The sequence below is a fragment of the Ipomoea triloba genome, chromosome 7 (genome assembly GCF_003576645.1).
Source record: "Ipomoea triloba cultivar NCNSP0323 chromosome 7, ASM357664v1".
Lineage (NCBI taxonomy): Eukaryota > Viridiplantae > Streptophyta > Magnoliopsida > Solanales > Convolvulaceae > Ipomoea > Ipomoea triloba.
In genome coordinates this window covers 809,570-830,519 of record NC_044922.1, presented here as the reverse complement: position 1 = coordinate 830,519, position 20,950 = coordinate 809,570, and the positions used below count along the sequence as shown (strand labels likewise).

The window sequence follows — 20,950 nt, the reverse complement described above, 5'->3', positions numbered from 1 at the left end:
GAATTTGGCCGAGTTAACTTGCCCAACTCGGCAAAGTTAGCCGAGTTAACTCGAGCGAGTCGGCCTTATTAATTTTATTATTATATTTATGTATATTTAAATTTATATATTTATATAAGTAAGAGAAGTAAGATATATATATATATAAAATATAATATAATATATGACATACACCCACATACATGAATTATTTTTTGTGCTTTTATAGGTCGCCGCCTAGGTACCGCCTAAGCACCGCCTAGACCGCTTAGGCGCTAGGCACTAGTCTACCGCCCGACTAGCGCCTAGCGCCTACTGCAATCATGATAATTACTGAAGTAAAATATCCAAGACATTAATACTTGATGGATTATAAGGTATTTCTAAAACATTTATGTATAGATTAGCTCTGCTGCTTTTAAGTGTATAGATTAACCTTATTTCATGAATGTTTGATTTGTGAACATGTTTTTTTTGTTGTGTATTTTTGTCTAACAGTTGAGATGTATAATGTGTTATAAAAACTATAATCCTACCTAAACATGTCAAACTTTAACTCTTTAGGCTATACTTTATTTATCCTTATGAGTGACTAGTGAGTGGCAAATTATATTATACCGAATTTAAAAAAATTAATCTACAATATACTAAAAAAAGAATATAACTAACTTGATAATGGTGATGAACAAGTAAACTATAAATTTGATACTTAAAGGTCATGAGTTTGATTTTTGTCAATATTATCTTGATCAGGCCAACTACTTTCTCAACCTATTGAAGCACAAAAGTCAACATTGACTCCACTAAAGCTCGAACCCACCACCCCCCATATAACAAGGTCCTTGGCACACAATAATGGAGTTTATTCATGAAGTGATTGCGGATTCCTTTCGTTAGTATGCTATTCTCCCCATCTTTGCATATGCTCCCCTCCCACTCTCTCTCCTCTCCTCTCCTCTCATGCCATGTTGGTTTCCATTTGACAATAACCCCATAATAAACCATTGGTGTCCATGCTCTTATTTGTTTTCCCATTAAATATAGTTAAGAGTAATACTGCCAAAGACCTTGTGGTCTAGTGGCACTCGGTGTTCCGGTTTACACTCTCATATGGATGATAGGAGTGAGTTCCACCTCATCAGTGAAGGTAACTGTTGACTCTTTGTCCTTTAATAAGTTAGTACTAAAAAAAAAACGAGTTGAGTCTGTACATGATCTCTCTTAAAATTATAAAATTTTAATTTTATTACGGAGTACATATTTATATGATTATAAACTTTATATTAGTTATATATTTACAATGTTAAAAATTATATTTTAAAAAATATAAATTTAGAAGTTAAAATAAATACAACTTATCGACAAATAAGTTTAAACTACTATATAAAAATCTAAATAATTTTTTGGCATAGGTGAGAGACACGAGGTATTGTGATCAATTTTTGTTTAATGTGGAAAAAATTTAATATATTTTAGTTTTAAGTTTCAAGCTTAAAAAAAATAGTATAAACTTGGACGGACTCACAAGTCACAATTCATATTATATTAAGAATATTTTGATATTTTGACGTGACTTTAAATAAATTAACATTTGATGAATTGTGTATCGACTAACTTACGAACATATTGAGTTGAGTCCATAACGACTGATTCATATAAACTGAACTCAAAATAATTCATTTAAGCATAGTCGTCTAGATCATGTTGCTATCTCTAATTTCGAGAAGTAATTTTATAACTCTGAAATATGTGATTGAGTAGGTGAAATATAATTCTTATATGATAATACTATAAGTTCAATTATTATCAACACTTTTTTAATTAGAGCATTCCCAATCAGAATTTTTATGTTATTTTTACAGAGCTAAAATCTTGTTGTATGATTTTTAACTGATGTGAGCATTGCTGAAAGATAAGAAAAAAAAAAAAGCAACAATAAGCACGCTTGGAGCGCATTACACGCCCCGCTGAGACGCTTCAGAGTGGCCGACGTATTTTTTTTTTGAAATTGTTAAAATTTTTTCTTTTTCTCTTTCTTTTTTATGTCACTTACTTGGTTTCCTAAAAATTAACAAAAAACCTTTGTGCTTTAAAACCCGTCGCGTATGCGTACAAGTCAATAGTGATCCCTCCAAAAGATTCTAGACCGGTGGGACCCCCGTGAGTTTGGGATAAGCATAAACCCTGACCGGTCAACCACGGTATTTGACCAATCAAGGACATAAGCACGACGCAGCTCTGACGTAACGACAGCTCCGTGCTCTGCCGCCGTGGCGGAGATTCATTGGCAAGCAAACAACAACAATTTTTGTACCCCCCACGTGGCAACACCCTATTGGGCACTCCGCTTTATTGTTCTTGTTGAGCCACACCAGATAACAGACGGAGAATCCTTGGCGGGGGAATTTTGTTTGATGCTCCCATATAAGCCAATAAAAACGCTATTTTTAATAATTAAAAAATAGTTTTCTTTAACTTTATAAAAGTTTTCATTTATTTATTTATTATTTTTTAATTTTTATCACAGAAAGTTCGAAACTATCAGGAGAAGTCGAATTTTTTCTGGGGAGAGATTTATCTATCTAGTCTATATATTTATCTCTCTCTCTCTATATATATGCACACATGATTGTAAGCGTATGCGAGCTTGCGAAATCTAGGGTTTGAGTGATCGATAGGCTACGTTGACGCTATGAAGAAGAGGCTTGATACTCGCTTTCCGGCGGTAAGTTTTCGTATATCCTAAACTGTCTCATTATACACGAATATTTCAATCTCTCTATCTGTGTATATGAACGTGTGTATTTGTATGATTTGTGGTTTGTATGTATGGGTTTTGCTATTTGTGTTTTGTATTTTTCTGGGGTTTTGTGAATTTGAGTAGAGGTTTGTGTTGACTTTCATGTTTTGTGGGGCAAAAAGACTGGAACTTTGGCTGAAGTAGAGTAGTTCTTTAGTTTTGGAGAGGAATGAATGTGTGATTACTGATTAGAGTGGAAGGGAATTTAGCTAGTGTTGTATGAGCCCTCTGTAGGACTTTATTAGTATAATGACATGGTTTGTTTCACTGAAGTTATCCTGAATTATGAGGTTTGAGTTTTTGAGGTGAGGAATGGAATGAGAGGTGAAAATTGGTGGAAGGGTGAGTGGAATTGCTAAATTTGTGGTAGGTTTTGGTGACAGCTATGGCTGTTGAGATTGGACAGGATCGAGCCCCAATGTGGTGGGCTCTGTGTGGGCACCAACACTGGTCCTCTCACATGATGAGCTGTCGAGTCACTGTTATTGACCTTTCTACTATCTTGTCGGGTCAGAGTGTGGGGGCCATGGGTTAGGGGTGAGAGTATTTTGCCTTTGTGGGCAACAGGGGAGATTGGAATATAGGAGATGGTGATAGTTGAGGGAAAGAAAGCGACAGAGGTGCCAATGATGTGGGCAGGGCTCAAGAGAGGGATTTCATTAGAGGCACAGTAAAGCACATGTCCCATATGGCCATTTTAGTTGTAAAAACACAAAAAACACACTTTTTTTTTCTCTCACTTTCCTTCTGGAGCATGCTTCCCAAGACATTGACTATGACTAGAATGATTGGCTTCTGTATCCAAAAAGAGAACAATTTAATCAGAGAGTATTGTATTATTTGAATTGATAATTTATGTTCTCTTACCTCTTTAACCCTGACGACAGGCAGCCAGGCACTACTCTGGTCAGCTTCTTATGCATTGAGATGCTGAAAGCTTGCTATGTTTGTTGTATGATGTATAATTTTTAAAAAGTAAAATATAAAATATATCTTGAATATTGTAAATCTTCCTTGTTATTTGTATTGCTTCTAAATCAGCAGGATAGCGTGTTGCAAGTTGTTAAAATTTGTTATAATCATGCCTTGTAGCTTGAACTCTCCATCTATTTGAGAATTGAGAGCTAGAATTATTGGAATTCTAGAAGCTATTGTCATAGTGGAGTAGCGGGATGGTAGTGATTAGTCCAAAAAGTGAAAAGGAGGAAGAAAGCCATAAGTTACATAAGGAGAAAGAAATGGGCTTTCTACTACAAAGGAAAGAAGAAACTTTTGAATTTTGTATATGCAACTGTTAAAGAAAGTATTGTCTATCATGGATCAGACTTTAATGTCAAATATGGAAAACGAGTACACAAAGACTTAGGGGGTGTTTGGTAAATAGTTGTTAGCTGATTAGATTAGTGGGTTCTTGAACCTGGGCCACCATGTATTTACTGTGTGGACTGAACTTTCACTGTATTATGAGTATCTGGTGATTTTTCTATGAATATGTGCCACATGTATACTTTTTGGATTTAACTTACACCATATAATGAGTTCCCATTCATTTTTGAAGTAATGAAATAGCTTGTAGATGTGTATTTCAATTGGTTGTAACTTGAAACTTCACTGGAACTTCTGCTGAAAGTTCAATAACTGGCCAAATTAATGACTGCTTAGATTCTCAACTAGTCTGCATTTAGCTCATTTGAAAGAAGTCAAAACTGAAACGCAATGATGCAGAAGTTTTGGAAGTTGGGATTGTTTGCTTAGGTGGATTCAGTCTATTGCCATTGAAGTGTCATTGTATAAAGAGCCCGAGACATTGTAAAATTGGAGTACTAATTGATATATGATGCTTATGCCATTGTCTTGCTTTAAAACATGCAAAGGTGTATGTGGTCATGTATGTGAATACATCTTATTGTTTAAACTTATGGTACCCTGGTATGATTGGGTTATAGAAGTTTCTTAGTCCTGTGACCTTACTGAGTGATCTATCTTGTAGGCTCGGATTAAGAAGATTATGCAAGCTGATGAAGATATTGGGAAGATTGCTAATGCTGTACCTCTTCTAGTGTGTATGTATCTTTAACTCTTTAAGTACCCTAACGTATTTGATTCATGTTCTGTTTTTCCTTCGTATATCACTTTTATCCTACATTTGTTTAGCTGTATGGGTTTGTCATAACATTTTTTGTTTTGCAGCTAAAGCGTTGGAACTGTTTTTGCAAGATCTTTGTGATCGGACATATGACATTACACTTAAGAGGGGAGCAAAAACATTGAATTCATACCATTTGTAAGTATATATCTCCACATTTTATGGGTTGCAGCTATTATGTCTTTCTGTTTATCAAATCATGTTAAAGACTTCTGCAATCGTCTAACCTAATACTAAACACTTCAGGAAACAATGTGTACAAACTTGTAACGTATTCGATTTCCTCAAGGATGTAGTCAGCAGAGTTCCCGATTTAGGCGTTTCAGATGGTGATGATAGATCTGCTGCTAAAAGAAGGTTACTCGAGATTCCTACTTGTTCTTGGTTGATAGAACTTGTGACTTCTGACAGAGTTTAGTTAATCGCTAAGTTCATGTTTATGCAGGAAGATTGCTGAAGCGGATGATCATTACAGCGATGATGACATCAAACGGAGTGATATGGTAAAGAAATTGATGCTGTTGTGCTTTAAAATTTAAATAGTACACATGAAAAATTTTGGGTACAATTCTGATTGCTTTCGTAGTTGCAGCACGAGACAACGCCATCAAGTAGCAGCGGGCGAGGCAGAGGTAGGGGTAGAGGTAGAGGTCGTGGTAGGGGTCGGGCAGTAGATAGAGAGCAGACTACATTATGCGAAAAACTCGAAGGTGCAGCAGATCAGAGAGACGAGAAACAGAAGAAGAGGAACCCGGAAAGGCTGGACACCGGGTCAGAAACTGCAGATTCCAAGGTTTCTTTAGCCGGTCAGAGCCTCGAAGCACCAGTGAGAAACTTTGATCTTAACGTGGACTTAAATGACGAGGCTGGGGATTCCTCAGCAGTACCAGCCGAAGCAGCGCCTTCTCCATCGCCCACCGTACCTTCTGTCGAAACGAAACACGAGGAGGAGTATCCTGGATGGTCAGACGTGGAAGGAATGGCCATCGATCCCATTCAACTCGCGAATCTGAATAGAACGACGACAGATGAGGTAGAGGAAGACTACGACGAAGAAGGCTAACTGATTGTAACTCGGCTGCTGTTACTGACATCCTGACATGGCAGACAACTAGGTTGAACAATGGCACATTGAGGCAGGATTATAGGAATCAGAGAACAAGTAGAAAGAACATAGGAGATTAGGAGGGACTCTAGACCAGAAAAGAACTTAGGAGGAACTCTAGATTCAATTAGGACAATGTTAGATGTTACTGTGTTAGTCCACATAGGTCTGTATTTATGAAACGATTTTGTTCTCTAACAAATTAATTCAACTAAAAAGCATCCTCAGCAGTATGCCCCAATGTTTTATAATTTTCTTTATTATTGCCAATTTCTTTGTCTCCTATATATGCTCTGCACATGTTTTATAAATCTTTTGATTTAGGAAAAAGTTCGTACCACCTACTCAAAAGGTGCGTTCTGGTTGAATTTTGTATTGTTATTTTAACTGACAAAGGACTGACTACAGGGGATAAACTAGCTTAGATTGTTTATAACCGATTAGTTTAAATAAAAAAGATTCTTAATTTAAATTAAGAAGGCTAATAGGCTGTTTTTACCGGAGTATTTGAGGCTTTGAACAAATTGTAAAATGTCAAAGATGAGTGTTTTTCAAGACAAGACAAGACCAAGAAGTTTGACCTTAAAGGTCCAATGCACAGTTTTGGTTTTGAACAGCACACAGAATTAAGCTCAGGTATTCAATTTAGTCTTCAATTCCTTGATGTCAACTTTAGATAGCCCACAAGATACTAGGTACACATGAAGATGAAAGCAACCTCAAGAATATCAAAATAGCTTGTTTTAGACCATCTAGGCCCTTTGAAAAGGATGTACTCATGTTCATTTCACAGTCTATCTTACATTAATCCTTTCATTTACAATAAAGTTTGCAATTGTTATTCGAATGTACAATCCGAGTGAAACCCGTCTTATGATCCTTATTGTTATTGACAAATAATCGTAAGGAGGTAAACTAGCGTATGTTGCTACCTGAAGATGCGCTTTGGGTGAAACTCGTCTTGTGACCTTAGCCGACAAATGACCATAAGAAGGTAAACCAGCACAAGATAAATCAACTTAGTAGCCCATAGCTGATCGGTTCAAACTAAGAAAGTAGACAACTAAGAAACTAGGGTTACCCCCACCTTACATTAATCCGACATTGCATCCTCTTATAAAATATGTTGCAAAACTGAAGAAGTAAAGTAAATGGTAGCCTTAATTGTTCGATAACTTATAAATTAAAATGTTATATGGTGTCATATAACATCAATTTTTATTGTTTACAAGCATAAGAGTACTTAGACAATAATATAATCCAAATCCATGTTATAATGGAGAATAATAACTTAGTTTAAACACTGACACTAGAGATGCCACCAGCAGGCTTAGAATCAGCTTTCACTGGGGCCTCTGCAGGAACATCAGCAACGAGCTTGAATTCTTGAAGCTCCTTGAAGTTCTCCCATGGCTTCACCCAAATCTTGGCCTCGTACACTTTCTTCTCACCGCCGTCGCTCGCCACCAGTGTTATGTCGTAGATGGTTCCGGCCACCACCTGAGTTTTCACGTTCAGCACCTTCTCAAACACCAACTCCGAGTTCTGCAATCACAAGCCAAAAATAGGTTGAAAAGTATCAAAACTTTGGTAATTTGAGTGGTTCGGATTGTTGGTTTGGTAATTATAATTTTTGTTTTTATTTTTCTGAGTATACAGAGTCTATTACAATTTAGTATCTATCCATACATACTGTCCCTACCGAGTAACCTCCTATTTGGAAGAGTTTAGGTGCCATCGAGCTTCAAACTACTTGGCGCTGTGTGAAAGTGCCCTAGCTCCTATTGGCCCTATTTTACCTCATTGTGTTCTTTTGTCGTTAAGGTCACAAGGCCAATTTCATCTAGAGATGTCGGCTTTCCTATAAACTTGTGGTCAAGCGGCATAGCTGTGACCCTCCAAGTGAGAGGTCACAGGTTCAACGTTGGCTCGTTGTGCTTCAGTAGGTTGAAAAAGTATGTATGATCAGATACTACATTTTAACAGAATCAATAGTATTCAAAAAAAAATAAAAATAAATCAAAATATATATTTAAGAGAAAATACTTAGATGTTGATGCAAGTATTATTAATCTTTTAGTGGTTTTGACTATATTATATTGATTTTTTTTTTTTTCATCCGGTGATGGAGGGTTTAATGGCTTAGAGCGGTTCATTACATTTTTGTCCCTATATTACAGGCTCCATTCTTGCAATGCGAAGGCGATGAGTTATGTTTTAACCATCACCACTTGTGACGGAAGGAAAGTGACTACCTTATGAAAAATTAGAGGGTCAATAATAGTGCTCACATCAACAATTAAGATACTAAAATTACTATTTTGAATAAATGCAATAGCAAAACACACTATTTTCCCTATGGTCAATGAAAAGTTTCTATAATATCGTTCTCAATTAGAAAAAAGAAAACTGTTTAAACTAATAGTGTTGGCAACTAGTATTTGTATTGGTATTGAAAACCCATGACATCGTAGAATCTGTCATAATTAAGTAAGAGTTTCTGCAAGTAAAACGAAGACCGATATGATTGAGCTAAGAGAGAATACAAACCGCTTTCTTGTTATTTTCGGTGACAGCGAAACGAGCAAGCTCCTCAATTTCGAGGTTGTTCTCCCACCCCTTGGCCTCGGTAACGCCTCCCAAAGCCATTGTTGGACTCGACTAAGTCTTTAGCGAATTGAAGTTTAGGCAACAAGTAGATGTGTTTGTGTGTGTTGTTTGTATTGCACTCTTGGTTTGGAATGAAGAAATAGGATGTGTGGAGGGCTTATTTATAGAGAGATTCCTTCACCCTATGCAAAGAAAAATGCTATTTGGATAATATTAAAATAAAAAAATAACAATAATAAAACATGGTGGTTACGCCACACCAATGCAGTTACCCAGGTACCAAATCTTGCCTAATTCCATTTCAAAACTAACCCCTAATCTTGCCTAAGTTCATTTATTGATTTGGTATGGCATAGATTAGAGGTTTTTATTTATTTATTTATTTTTTTTATAGGGTAGAAATATAACTGAGGGATATATTAGGTCATATATATCCTGATATCGAAGTGTTCAAGCCTGAGAAAGGCAACATAGACTTGAATCAAGAACGGGGTTAAGGGCTAACTTTGAGGTTAGTAGTGCTTAAGCTCAGAAGATGCGTCTAGGGGACACAAAGTCAACTCATAGCCGTTACAAGCGTCCACTTTACTCGGAGGCCACTTGAATTGCGCAGTTCAATGGGTTCATTATTCAAGACGACGCTGATAAAACACTTCTTGTATACAAAGTTAATTTATTGTCCAGCGGAAACACTTTGTCTTAACACATAATCTCTGTAATACTCAAGAAATTGATCGCAAATATCACTTCTTTTTTGTCCTTTCCTTGTGTTGTCTTATTTATTTGTTATTATTTATTGATTAAATCCCTCAACAATCAACTTAATTTATGATGACAATAGAACTCGCACATAATAATTTCGACCTCAAAACTTTTACCACCCAAACAAAATTTTTTAAGATAAGATCAGGTTATATATATGTTAATTGCAACACTTCAACCACTCATTTTAGGGAAGAAATATCCCTCCACACGACAAAAAACAACCATTTCGCCAATAAGGAACATGTGTAAAATTTTTGCACGAGTGGTCGTTATCATATCCTTAGCTTGTTTGGTAATGGATTAATTGTTTCTGAAATATGAGGCAGTGGTTTGTTTCTTAGGATTCGTTGCACCTACCCCTATAACTATAATTCTAGAAGGTTAGGTTAAAGATAAATTCAAGTTTGAAAAATCTTCTAAAAATAAGTTAATGAGTGTAAGTAGAGGGGTAATAAAATGATTTTTTAATAATTCATATATAGTTGATAATAGTTGATAATCAAACTGTTAATGTAATTGTATTATTAGATGATCAACTTTTGTATATGTGCGTCATGTTAAAGAGGCCTGAGCTACGCCCTTCATAGTCGTAGTAGTGATATATTGAACTATATGCAAAAACAAAAAACAAAAAATTCATTACTTGACGTGAGAATCAAACTCGTAACCTTTAGGTACTAGTCTTCCACCCACTTGGTCACCCGTTTTGTAACTTGTTATGATGTGAATTTTTAAAGATACAAGTAATAAAGGGCAAAAGTGAAAGAAAGAATAATATAATAAGTCAATTTTAGAAGATTTTGGAACCAACATATTGAACTAATAAGCTAAGAGTTTGAGTTCTCCTTCTTTCTAAATTCTTTTTGAAGATACAAAACGAAGATAATTTATCAATTTTTACATATCAAAATTAAAAAAATGAATAAGTGTCATAAATTGGTGTTTTGACATCCATCACTATCAATGAAAATTTCAATGGGCCAACTATTATTGTCCTTTTCACACACTACACACATTGATACATCCTCGATGCAATGCTATTAATAATAATATTATTATTTTTTTAAGTATAGAATGACCACATACATTTACTTTTGTTTTTAAGCGACGAGAAAAATATATACTTATTATTTGATCTGAGGACATGCAGATAAATTCGGTCGCTGTAATTTTTAGTTGAGAAAAGATCATAATAAGATAAAACAATCTAGGTTACGTTGTTCATATTTGTACTTAACAAGTCAACAACCAGACTAATTTAGCTAAAGTTGCCCCTAAGATGACGACTTTTATACTTAATTTTAATTTATTAAGAGTTATATCCACTTTAAGAATAATGTAAATTGCAGTGGATCGGATGGTTTTAACTAGTTATTCCTTTATAAACATGATTAGTTTCTCTCTCATCTCACTATGCTCAGCTGAGCGACAACTACTCGAAGAATCAAGTCCAGTATTATTCTAATGAAACATGACACTAATTGTTATGTAATTAAGTATAAATAAATAAAGTTATGCATTCGTGATTTTAACCTTTGTCCATGATATAATTTGTCTGGTATTGATTAGACTTATTATTATTTCTTCGTCTTCTAGCTTGAACCATTATAGACGTATAACATGGCAAGTCTTTATCATCGCGATGAATTTGCGTGATGAATTTGTGTTTCTTTGTGACACATTCTAATCTTTAATATGTACACGTGGGGATATATAAAATTGAAAGCAATCTACAATTAATATCAACTATAAACATTTGGAGATCAATCGAAACCATTTTTTTTTAAATACTAAAATTTATAACAATTGACTAGGAGTTTATCAGATATTATTATTATTATTATTATTATTATTATTATTATTATTATTATTATTATTATTATTTTTTGAAAGAATTATTATTATTATTTAATACTAAGATTGTTTATTTCTTGACACCAATCAAAAGTGGTCGGAAAAAGTTGAAAATTAAAATTTCTCCTATATTTTTAGGTGGTTGAAAATATGAAATTTTGTAGTTGTGATAGATATATGATATAAAAGTTGATTTTTTTTTTGGATGCTGTTGATTTTAATTTAGATTTGTAATTTTAAAGAATGCCTTCTAACCACATTTATAAAAACATAGTATAAAACTAGAGTTGCCCGTTATTGAACAAGAACGGGGTTATCAGTGTATACCCTTTAAAAGTAACTGCAAATTTTCCTTGTCATTAAACATAGGACAAGACTAGGTTTTATTCACACCCCTTACAAATTAAATGCCAACAAATTCAGATGAACTTTGAAGGCAATCACATACTTTATTCTCCACGTACAAGCATGCATACAGTACTTAGGCAATCCATGCATATATATAATTAAACTATTACGGAACCGTTCTTAGAAAAGTTGTCCCGAATGGGATCTGATTGAGACTCGACTAGAAACCATTTGGTAATTAATTTAGAGACTGACACTAGAGATGCCACCAGCTGCAGGCTTGGAGGCTTCATTGCCAACAAGCTTGAATTCTTTAAGCTCCTTTATGTTCTGAGATTCATTCACCGCCACCTTTGCTTCGTACACCTTCTTCTGGCCGCCGTCGGCCGCCACCACCGTGATATCGTATATCACCTTATCAAACACCAAGTTTGAATTCTAATAAAATTTAAATAACGTAACAAAAATTAGCTGAAATTGGTGGATGAGTAAATTGCGGGACATCGCTTAATAAATACTTGTATAAGCTAGGTTGGCAACAAGTAAAGATTGAGTCGGATTGCCTCAAAGTTTGTCGCCTATTAAATACTCCTTCCCTGGACTATTCTTATGCTGATTGTGTAATAGAGGGATCACTATAGTTTGCGACGGATTTATTCCGTCGCAAAATATTCCGTCGCAAAATATAGCGACGGAATTTTTTCGTCACTAATTCTAACACAATTTTGGAGAGGAACTTTTGTACAGGCCTGCAACAGATTCACAGGCTGGTTCCTTAGTTAGGCATATTACTATTCTTACTTGTATTCAACACTTTTTCCCAATTACTTAATATATTAGTGGTGTTTTTGATTTTCAAAAAAAAAAAAAACTTGTATAAGGCTTAGTTATGATTGGTGGATGTCGTAAATTACGGGATGTGCCTTATACAAGTGTAAGCAAATGTTATGAATTTATTTTGGATTTATTGACCAGTTGAGCTATACTCTAAAGCACAAGATTATGGATGTTCTGATACCAACTGTCAAAACAAACTTTTTCCACTGCGCCAAACGCTATAGCCAGTAGGAACTAGGACAATTGTTGTGCAGTGGACCCATGTCCACCTTGCAAGGTGGACCTGGGTCTACATTCACATACACTATACTCTACATTCACACTTTGTAAACTCCACATTCACATACACTATACTCTACATTCACACTTTGTAAACTCTACATTCACACATTACATGATTATATGATACTCCACATTCACACTTTGTAAACTCCACATTCACACATTACGAGATTATATGTTTAGTAACTATATTACCACTGTTATGCATTCACACATTCAAAACTCTATATTCACAGGTTCTATACTCCATATTCACAACTTGAAAACTTTACATTTACACATTACAGGGCTACAAGTTGCTAGAACTTTTTAACTCTATTACAGATTCACACATGCATAACTCTATATTCACGATTTCTATACTCTATATTCACAATTTGAAACCTTCACATTCACACATTTTTGGGCAACTCTACATTCACACAATCATAACTGTACATTCACGATTCCTATACTCTACATTCACACTTTGAAACCGCTACATTCACACATTTTTGGACAACTCTATATTTAGCAATATGTTTACTAAAAAAAAAACGACGTAGTTTTGGACCCAGGTCCACCTTGGGTCCACAGCATAATTTGCCGAACTCGGAAGACACAATTTTATTCAATTTGGATATTAGTAATCTTTTACAAATGAATAGGGATGCTAATGGATTCGGGTAACTACTATACATTCACTATTCAATCACTCCTATACTTTTTCCACTGGTGCCCTTGCCCTCGACCTATGGTCGGGAAACCTTTTCAAAACCTAGGTCACCCCTGTTCTATAGGATGCGGGTACCCAACACTATTTACCCATAATAAAATTTACTAGATAATATTAAAACAAAAATATAAAAATATTCAAATATAATAACTAAATTGTTTTTTTTTTTCAAACAAACTTTTTTATTGAAAACAAAAAAAAGTAAAATTTAACATGAGTTATAATTTTTTGTAGACTTTTAGGAATAATTACTTGTACTTAAAATTTAAAATGATATAATTAACAATAATAACATGATAGACCGAGGCAGGTTTTATGTGAGTTTTGTATACAAATCCCACTCCGTCCTTATTGAACCCATGAACGATTTCATTTTTATAACCCAACTTAATTAACAAATCACTTTCTATCACCTAAAAAATCGACTATGAGCGGGACGAATTGAAACTGTGCAGTAGTTCCTACAAATACCTTTCACAAAATAAAAATAAAATGACAAAAGAGGATAGGAATGCAGACCGCTTTCTTGTTTTGTTCAGCGATAGCAAAGCGAGCGAGCTCCTCTATGCTTGCCATTGTAGACAATGGGAGAACTCTTAAGCAAAGTGTTGTTATTAGTAGGTGTGTTTTATTTGTTGAAGAGGAGGAGGTTGTGGCTGATTTATATAGAGAGGGAAGTGTATGGCTGGGGTCCTTCTATACTAATAATAACAATAATATTATTATATTGATAATTTTATTCAAAAATATAAAATGCATTGCAATTTTAATTAATTAATAAACGGACCTTTCTTTTTTCTTTTTCTTTATTTTTGTCATTCTCTCCTTCTTCTCTATCCTACATGATAAGTAGAAATTTGACAAAAAATCTCAACTATTGGAGATGCTTTTTGAAAAAGGTTACAATGCATATGGACTCTGGTTATTGTGTTGGGTACAACTAGAGCTGTCAAAACGGACTTTGTCCGTCGGCCCTGCTTAGGCCTGCAGGCTGACGGGCATTAGCCCGCTCCGTCCCAGCCATCTGTTTTGAGAGCTCTAGGTACAACCATACAATCATGTTTTAATTTTGGATTGTACCAAGCATTATTAATTCTTATATCCATACTATTCAATACCGCATACAATCAAAAAGCATATATAGTTCATGCTTGAGGTAAAAGAACGTACACCTTTTGGTGAAACCCGTCAAACAAAGTCTTCCTAGTGTGTGTAGGTTAACTCTCATGTGTAGTTTATAGACTATTAAATTAAAACGAAATTTATCTAATGTACAATTTTTAAATAATGATTGTAAATTTTTCTTGTAAAAAAAAAGAAAATTTATCAATAGTTTCACTATAATACTAAGAATCCGTTTATCTACCCAAATGATTTGATAGATATATGACAGATGCATATGAACCGTGACAAGAAGTCCCAATAATGGGGGGACAAAAGGATCCCATCCTAGTACTCCTAGTAGACTATAATGCTTGTCGTGAATCATGTTGGATGGGAAAAATGCTCTAGAATCATCAGTAATTCATAGTGTATATTTTTGTTACGTTTATTATCTTAGGATGTGCACACAATAAATTTTGTTTTTGTGTAATAACTCGATACATTCAAATAATATATAAGATTGTATTCTGTATAAATTGTCAAGATAGTAATTCACACATTAATTTTTTTTTTTTTTTTTTTACAAAATATTATGTGCATATATTATTTTATCTTTAAAGCTTTAAAATAAAGTTAGCTTTATATGATTATAATCATGAATATAAATGATTGATGTATCCTCCACAGCACTTTGGACATGTGGCGACAATTTGGCAGATAATATCACATGCAAATAAATGAAACAAAAGTGTCAAAACAAGAAAAACCAAATTCATCTTATTAAAGTTTTAAATTTGACTCATCATACGATCAGAATTACTTATTAATCTTTTTGATTTGAGTCGATAAGTTATTGACAATCTAGACTGATTTACTTCGTTGTGTGTGGTCATTTGCTGGCTAGGGTTACAAGACGTGCTTTACACAAAGTGCAAATTTACATAGTGGCAAGCGGCTGATTGGGGTACGTCTGTTCGTAATCATCCTCCTGAAGTCTTAGAGAACCTGCTCTTTGTTGATGCACATGGTGCCTTAATTCAGAGAGTCTGGTAGTTGTATTTTTTCGTGTTTTCACGGATCTTCCTTCACCAAAAAAAGAAAAGAGAGGAAATACCAGAAGAAAAATAAATTTTATCTCTATTTAATTCTAATATAATTACTTTTCATGAGGATTAAAAGTGACACATTTTCAATAGTTAGAAACAAAATTAAGTGATATGAATTCAGACTAAAAATAAAAAAGAAAATATATAGTTAACCGATCAAATTTGCTCAATTGTAAAAAATCTAGGTATAAAAAATTAGTGACCAAAATTGAGTACGCGCATAACAATAATCAAGGAACCAAACTTTTGTTGCCAAATGGTGGGTTTTGACGGACCTGTCCCCTGTCTGTTTTGACAGTATTAGATATCAGTTTAGTATTGAGGGATATATTAGAGATGGATTGGAGGTCGACCCTCCTCTGGGGCGGCCTCAGCCTGACGCAACCTTGGCTTGGGGCAACCTCGACTTGCGGTGGCCTCGACATGGCGCAACCTCAGCTTTGGGTAGCCTTGACTTGGGGCAAACTCGGCCTGGGGTGACCTCGACCTTGCGTGCTACATGCGCGGATGCGGTTAAAGAGGATCCAATCGCCTACCGTATTCTTATGGGAGCGGTTAGGAGGAAGCCTTAGTATAAATTCACTCATTATTGTCTTGTTAAGGCATCATTCAGACAATTCATTCACTTGTAATCATCTTATTACAACATCCATCAGTATAAGATTTGTCTCCATCCGTAGCATATATTCCTTGTCTTTATTATTTGTTATTTACCGTATTATCCTTGTTCTTTATTTATCGAGTTTGTTAATTCGAATTACCCGAGTTAATTAATTCCATCGTGAAACAAGAAAAGAAAGATATAGCACAAGCAAGACTAAGTATATATTCCTTAACTAGGTTTTATTGATAACGCAACATGTGAATATCACATGTGATGCACACACACAAGCATGAAACATAGGCATATATAGGTGCTTCACCATATTATTTTCACAGGCTTTATTCTCCACACAATCTTATAGTACTATACTTAGGTCATGCATTTTTTTTTTTTTTGACTCAATCAAACACTGACACTTGAGATGCCACCAGCAGCCTTGGAGGTCTCATTGCCAACAAGCTTGAATTCTTGAAGCTCTTTGATGTTCTTCGATTCATTCACTGACACCTTTGCCTCGTACACCTTCTTCTGCCCGCCCTCTGACGCCACGATCGTGACGTTGTATATCACCTTATCAAACACCAAGTTCGCGTTCTAAAGTTAAAAATAAAAAAAAGTTAAAAATTTATCTAAATAATATCATCAGTAATCTTGCAATTAACACAAGTTTCGTGGGGTGAAAAAGACAAATGAAGGAATACAAACATCTTTCTTGTTGTATTCAGGTATCGATCATCAATCAATATGATCTTAGATGGTATTGATACACAAATTCTTTGAATTGAAATTCGGTTGTTCAAATGTAAGAAATTTGATTGTATATGTTGAGTTCAAACTTTGTGATGTTTTGCTCTTGAAAGTGATTAGTTGGGGTCTATTTTAACTATTAGATCAGGAGATTAATTAAAATAGTAAAGAAACACATATATAATTATTGTAACTGCAAATTAAAATAATTTTAAGATTGGGTAACTAACGAGTTTTTATAAATAAAAACGAGTAAAGGAATAGAAGTTAGAATGCAAACCGCTTTCTTGTTGTACTCGGCTATGGCAAAGCGAGCGAGCTCCTCGGAGATGTTGGCCATTGCTAGAGAGGATGAGAGAACTCTTTGGGAAAGTGTTGGTGTTGTTTGTAGTACAACGTTGTTTGATGAAGGATGATAGAGTGGAGTGTGGCCTATTTATAGTTATGAAAGCCTGAAAGGTTGGTTCCATGTCGCTGCATCACACTATAATTCATGTTATAATTGAAATGATAAATGGTAAATAGTATTAATAATTCAGTAATTTGGGTACGTAGTTAGTTGTTTAAGAGCTGTGGGCTTGGTTTTCTCCTGAATAATTGTTAAATTTTTACTGGCATGATTTGGGTTGAATCCAGATTAGTCTCAAATTGGTAACGAAATTTGACATCGTTTGTAAAAAAAAAATGTAAATAGTATTTTTTTTTTCTTTTCTTGCATACTGCATTGTTATTTGCATTATGTGAGCTAGACTAATCCACTTAAATCTCAATTAGCCCTAGTTTAGGGGACAACATTCCCGACCTCATGCTGAAGTGAAACTCAGTCCCCTCCTACTTGAACTAAAACATTTTGGTGTATTTCTTGCATTTTAAGTAACAGTAATACTTGACAATTACCTTGTAGTGTGATGACATCTCAGGTAGGTTTGATCGTGGTGGTGGGGATTTAGATTCTTTGGGCTGAAAGTGTTAGAGTATTTTTTTTTTTTTTTTAAAAGAGTAAAAGTAATACTTGATAAACCAAATATTTCGCTAGATGCTATTGCAACATATCACTATTAACTTTGTTTGTTTGTTGGCTTTTTTTTTTTTTGAGTGGTTGTTTCCTTAAAAAAAAAAAAGTGGTTGTTTAGTATTGACTAACGGCAACATGCCACATTAACGTTTAGTAAAAATTTTGGTTTAATTTATTTAGTAAAACCAATGTTATAAGTAAAGTCCATGAACAATTTGGATCACATGTTGCAAATGACATGACTCCAAGCATAATTCTTAACCACAAAAAATTAGATCCATATTAAAAATCACAATAATTCCAACCATTATGTTAGAGATTTTTTGTTATGTGAGTTGACAGCGATAAGCCGAATGATCATTTTGAAAGACAAGAAAGGTAGTGCAACGTGTCCACTATATATATATATATATATATATATATATATATATATAATGTTACCACCCCAGATCTAGATAGGACTGTAATGAACGAGAAATCTTTTGGGCTATGTTTGGCAAACCTAGCTGAAAAGGTAGCTGAAAGCTGAAAAGTAGTTGAAAACTGAAAAGCTATAAGCTCGAAGCTGAAATCTGAAGAGCTGTTATGCTTAAAAGTGTTTGGTAAAATTAGCTTTTTGATAAGCTGATAAATGTAAAAAGACTAAAAAGGACATCTTCATACAATTTAAATAATTTTAAATTTAAATAGGTTTGTTTATATATTAAAATATAAAATAATGAAATCAATATATTTAAATAAAATATAAAGTAAGAACATATATTTGAAAATATATAAAGTAAAAAAAATATTTATAATTCATAAGATTAGTTCATACAAAAATTAATGTTCAAACATAAATATCAAACTGAAATTACAACCAAACATAATTAAAAGAAAATGTCAAAAAGATTTTAATTGAGAGGGGTAAAGGATGTCATTTATTTAAAATAATAAGGATAAAGATGGAAAAAAGTTAAAAAGCTACTAGCTTATTTTGAAAAGCTACCCCAAGTAGCGTTTCAAAATAAGCTCTTATTTTAAGCTACTAGCTTATTTTGAGAACATTACCAAACAGAGCTTATAACTTATTAGTAGCTTAAAATAAGCTATAAGCTCCTAAATAAGCTCTGCCAAACATAGCCTTGAGCAAGTTTTTTAACTCTTAACGTATTCAAGTCACAACAAATTCAATTTCACACTTCGAGCGTGTGAGGACTAGAATAGCTAAAATAGTTGAATAACAATATATTTCTCTATCTGTGGTTCCCAATCATTATATACAATGGACCTATTTAGTAACCTACTAAAAGTATACAAGCACAAACTATATAAGGAAATGATATATATAATTTTCTCCTACTGATCTATAATCCATCATCTTCCCTTTTCTTTAAAAAGAAAAACAATGTAACGAAAGAAAATGAAGAGCGCTTCAATTGATATGATTCTATTTCACACTTCGAACGTGTCGGAACTCCAAGAAGAATAATTAAAATAGTAGAATAACAATATATTTCTCTGTTTATGACTCTCAATCTTCATATACAATGGGCCTATTTATTCTCAATCACTAATACCTATAATAATTAATGAGTTAATTCCATTTTTGGTCCTAGATTTATAGGTGACAATCCACTTTTAATCTTTTTTTTTTTAATTAAAACATCCTCATTTGGTCATAGTATTATTGTGGCATGACCAATTTTAGTCCTCCATCAACAAAATCCTTGGAATATCGTTAAATACAAAGACATTTCAATCTTTTCTATACAAAGTATGTTAAACAACTATATTTTTTATGTTTTTTTTTTAAAACATTCATAATTAAAGACTGAAATGTCCTTGTATTTAGTGATATTTAAACTGATTTGTTGATAAAGGACCAAAAATGGTCATGTCACAATAATACTAGGACCAAAAGTGGATGCTCTAATAAAAAAGGACTAAAAGTGGATTGCCACTTATAAATTTAGGACAAAAAATAGAATTAACTCAATAATTAATCTACTGAAATTATACGGGTAATTGGTATATTGTGATATACGTAATTTTCTCCTATTGATCTATAATCAATCATCTTTCCTTTCCTTTCAAGCTCTTCCCTAATTAAGTCACCAATTGATTCTTTCCTTTTCTGCATATCATATATTATTATGAAAGTGATCAGATAGCATGTAGTGACTCTCCCATATGTGAGGTCATGAGATCGAGCCTCAGTGGAGGCAATAGTGACTCTTTGTGCNAGGTAGTGCAACGTGTCCACTATATATATATATATATATATATATATATATATATATAATGTTACCACCCCAGATCTAGATAGGACTGTAATGAACGAGAAATCTTTTGGGCTATGTTTGGCAAACCTAGCTGAAAAGGTAGCTGAAAGCTGAAAAGTAGTTGAAAACTGAAAAGCTATAAGCTCGAAGCTGAAATCTGAAGAGCTGTTATGCTTAAAAGTGTTTGGTAAAATTAGCTTTTTGATAAGCTGATAAATGTAAAAAGACTAAAAAGGACATCTTCATACAATTTAAATAATTTTAAATTTAAATAGGTTTGTTTATATATTAAAATATAAAATAATGAAATCAATATATTTAAATAAAATATAAAGTAAGAACATATATTTGAAAATATATAAAGTAAAAAAAATATTTATAATTCATAAGATTAGTTCATACAAAAATTAATGTTCAAACATAAATATCAAACTGAAATTACAACCAAACATAATTAAAAGAAAATGTCAAAAAGATTTTAATTGAGAGGGGTAAAGGATGTCATTTATTTAAAATAATAAGGATAAAGATGGAAAAAAGTTAAAAAGCTACTAGCTTATTTTGAAAAGCTACCCCAAGTAGCGTTTCAAAATAAGCTCTTATTTTAAGCTACTAGCTTATTTTGAGAACATTACCAAACAGAGCTTATAACTTATTAGTAGCTTAAAA

General features: G+C 33.6%; 4 protein-coding genes across 5 annotated transcripts; 1 reads left to right on the top strand and 3 right to left on the bottom strand.

The window, feature by feature from the left end:
* The first annotated feature begins 2,516 nt into the window (after nucleotides 1-2,516).
* LOC116024568 (dr1-associated corepressor-like) lies at nucleotides 2,517-6,300 on the top strand. 2 transcript variants are annotated; one of them, XM_031265482.1, is made up of 6 exons: nucleotides 2,517-2,704; nucleotides 4,770-4,842; nucleotides 4,970-5,063; nucleotides 5,172-5,282; nucleotides 5,371-5,428; nucleotides 5,512-6,300. In XM_031265482.1, the coding sequence occupies exons 1-6, from the start codon at nucleotides 2,672-2,674 to the stop codon at nucleotides 5,986-5,988; spliced, it is 846 nt and encodes a 281-aa protein (XP_031121342.1). In that variant the 5' UTR covers nucleotides 2,517-2,671; the 3' UTR covers nucleotides 5,989-6,300. The 2 variants fall into 2 exon arrangements, with proteins under 2 accessions (XP_031121342.1, XP_031121343.1); XM_031265483.1 differs by having other exon boundaries at nucleotides 2,518-2,704; nucleotides 5,518-6,300.
* An 873-nt stretch (nucleotides 6,301-7,173) lies between these two features.
* Nucleotides 7,174-8,783, bottom strand: LOC116025361 (cysteine proteinase inhibitor A-like). Its single transcript, XM_031266572.1, has 2 exons — nucleotides 8,581-8,783; nucleotides 7,174-7,575 (listed from the first exon to the last, which is right to left on the bottom strand). Exons 1-2 carry the CDS (start codon nucleotides 8,677-8,679, stop codon nucleotides 7,327-7,329), a joined length of 348 nt encoding a protein of 115 aa, XP_031122432.1. The 5' UTR covers nucleotides 8,680-8,783; the 3' UTR covers nucleotides 7,174-7,326.
* A 2,805-nt stretch (nucleotides 8,784-11,588) lies between these two features.
* Nucleotides 11,589-14,094, bottom strand: LOC116025362 (cysteine proteinase inhibitor-like). Its single transcript, XM_031266573.1, has 2 exons — nucleotides 13,961-14,094; nucleotides 11,589-12,045 (listed from the first exon to the last, which is right to left on the bottom strand). The coding sequence occupies exons 1-2, from the start codon at nucleotides 14,015-14,017 to the stop codon at nucleotides 11,851-11,853; spliced, it is 252 nt and encodes an 83-aa protein (XP_031122433.1). The 5' UTR covers nucleotides 14,018-14,094; the 3' UTR covers nucleotides 11,589-11,850.
* Nucleotides 14,095-16,469: 2,375 nt separating this feature from the next.
* LOC116025818 (cysteine proteinase inhibitor A-like) lies at nucleotides 16,470-17,419 on the bottom strand. Its single transcript, XM_031267172.1, has 2 exons — nucleotides 17,283-17,419; nucleotides 16,470-16,849 (listed from the first exon to the last, which is right to left on the bottom strand). Exons 1-2 carry the CDS (start codon nucleotides 17,340-17,342, stop codon nucleotides 16,658-16,660), a joined length of 252 nt encoding a protein of 83 aa, XP_031123032.1. The 5' UTR covers nucleotides 17,343-17,419; the 3' UTR covers nucleotides 16,470-16,657.
* Between the last annotated feature and the right edge of the window lie 3,531 nt (nucleotides 17,420-20,950).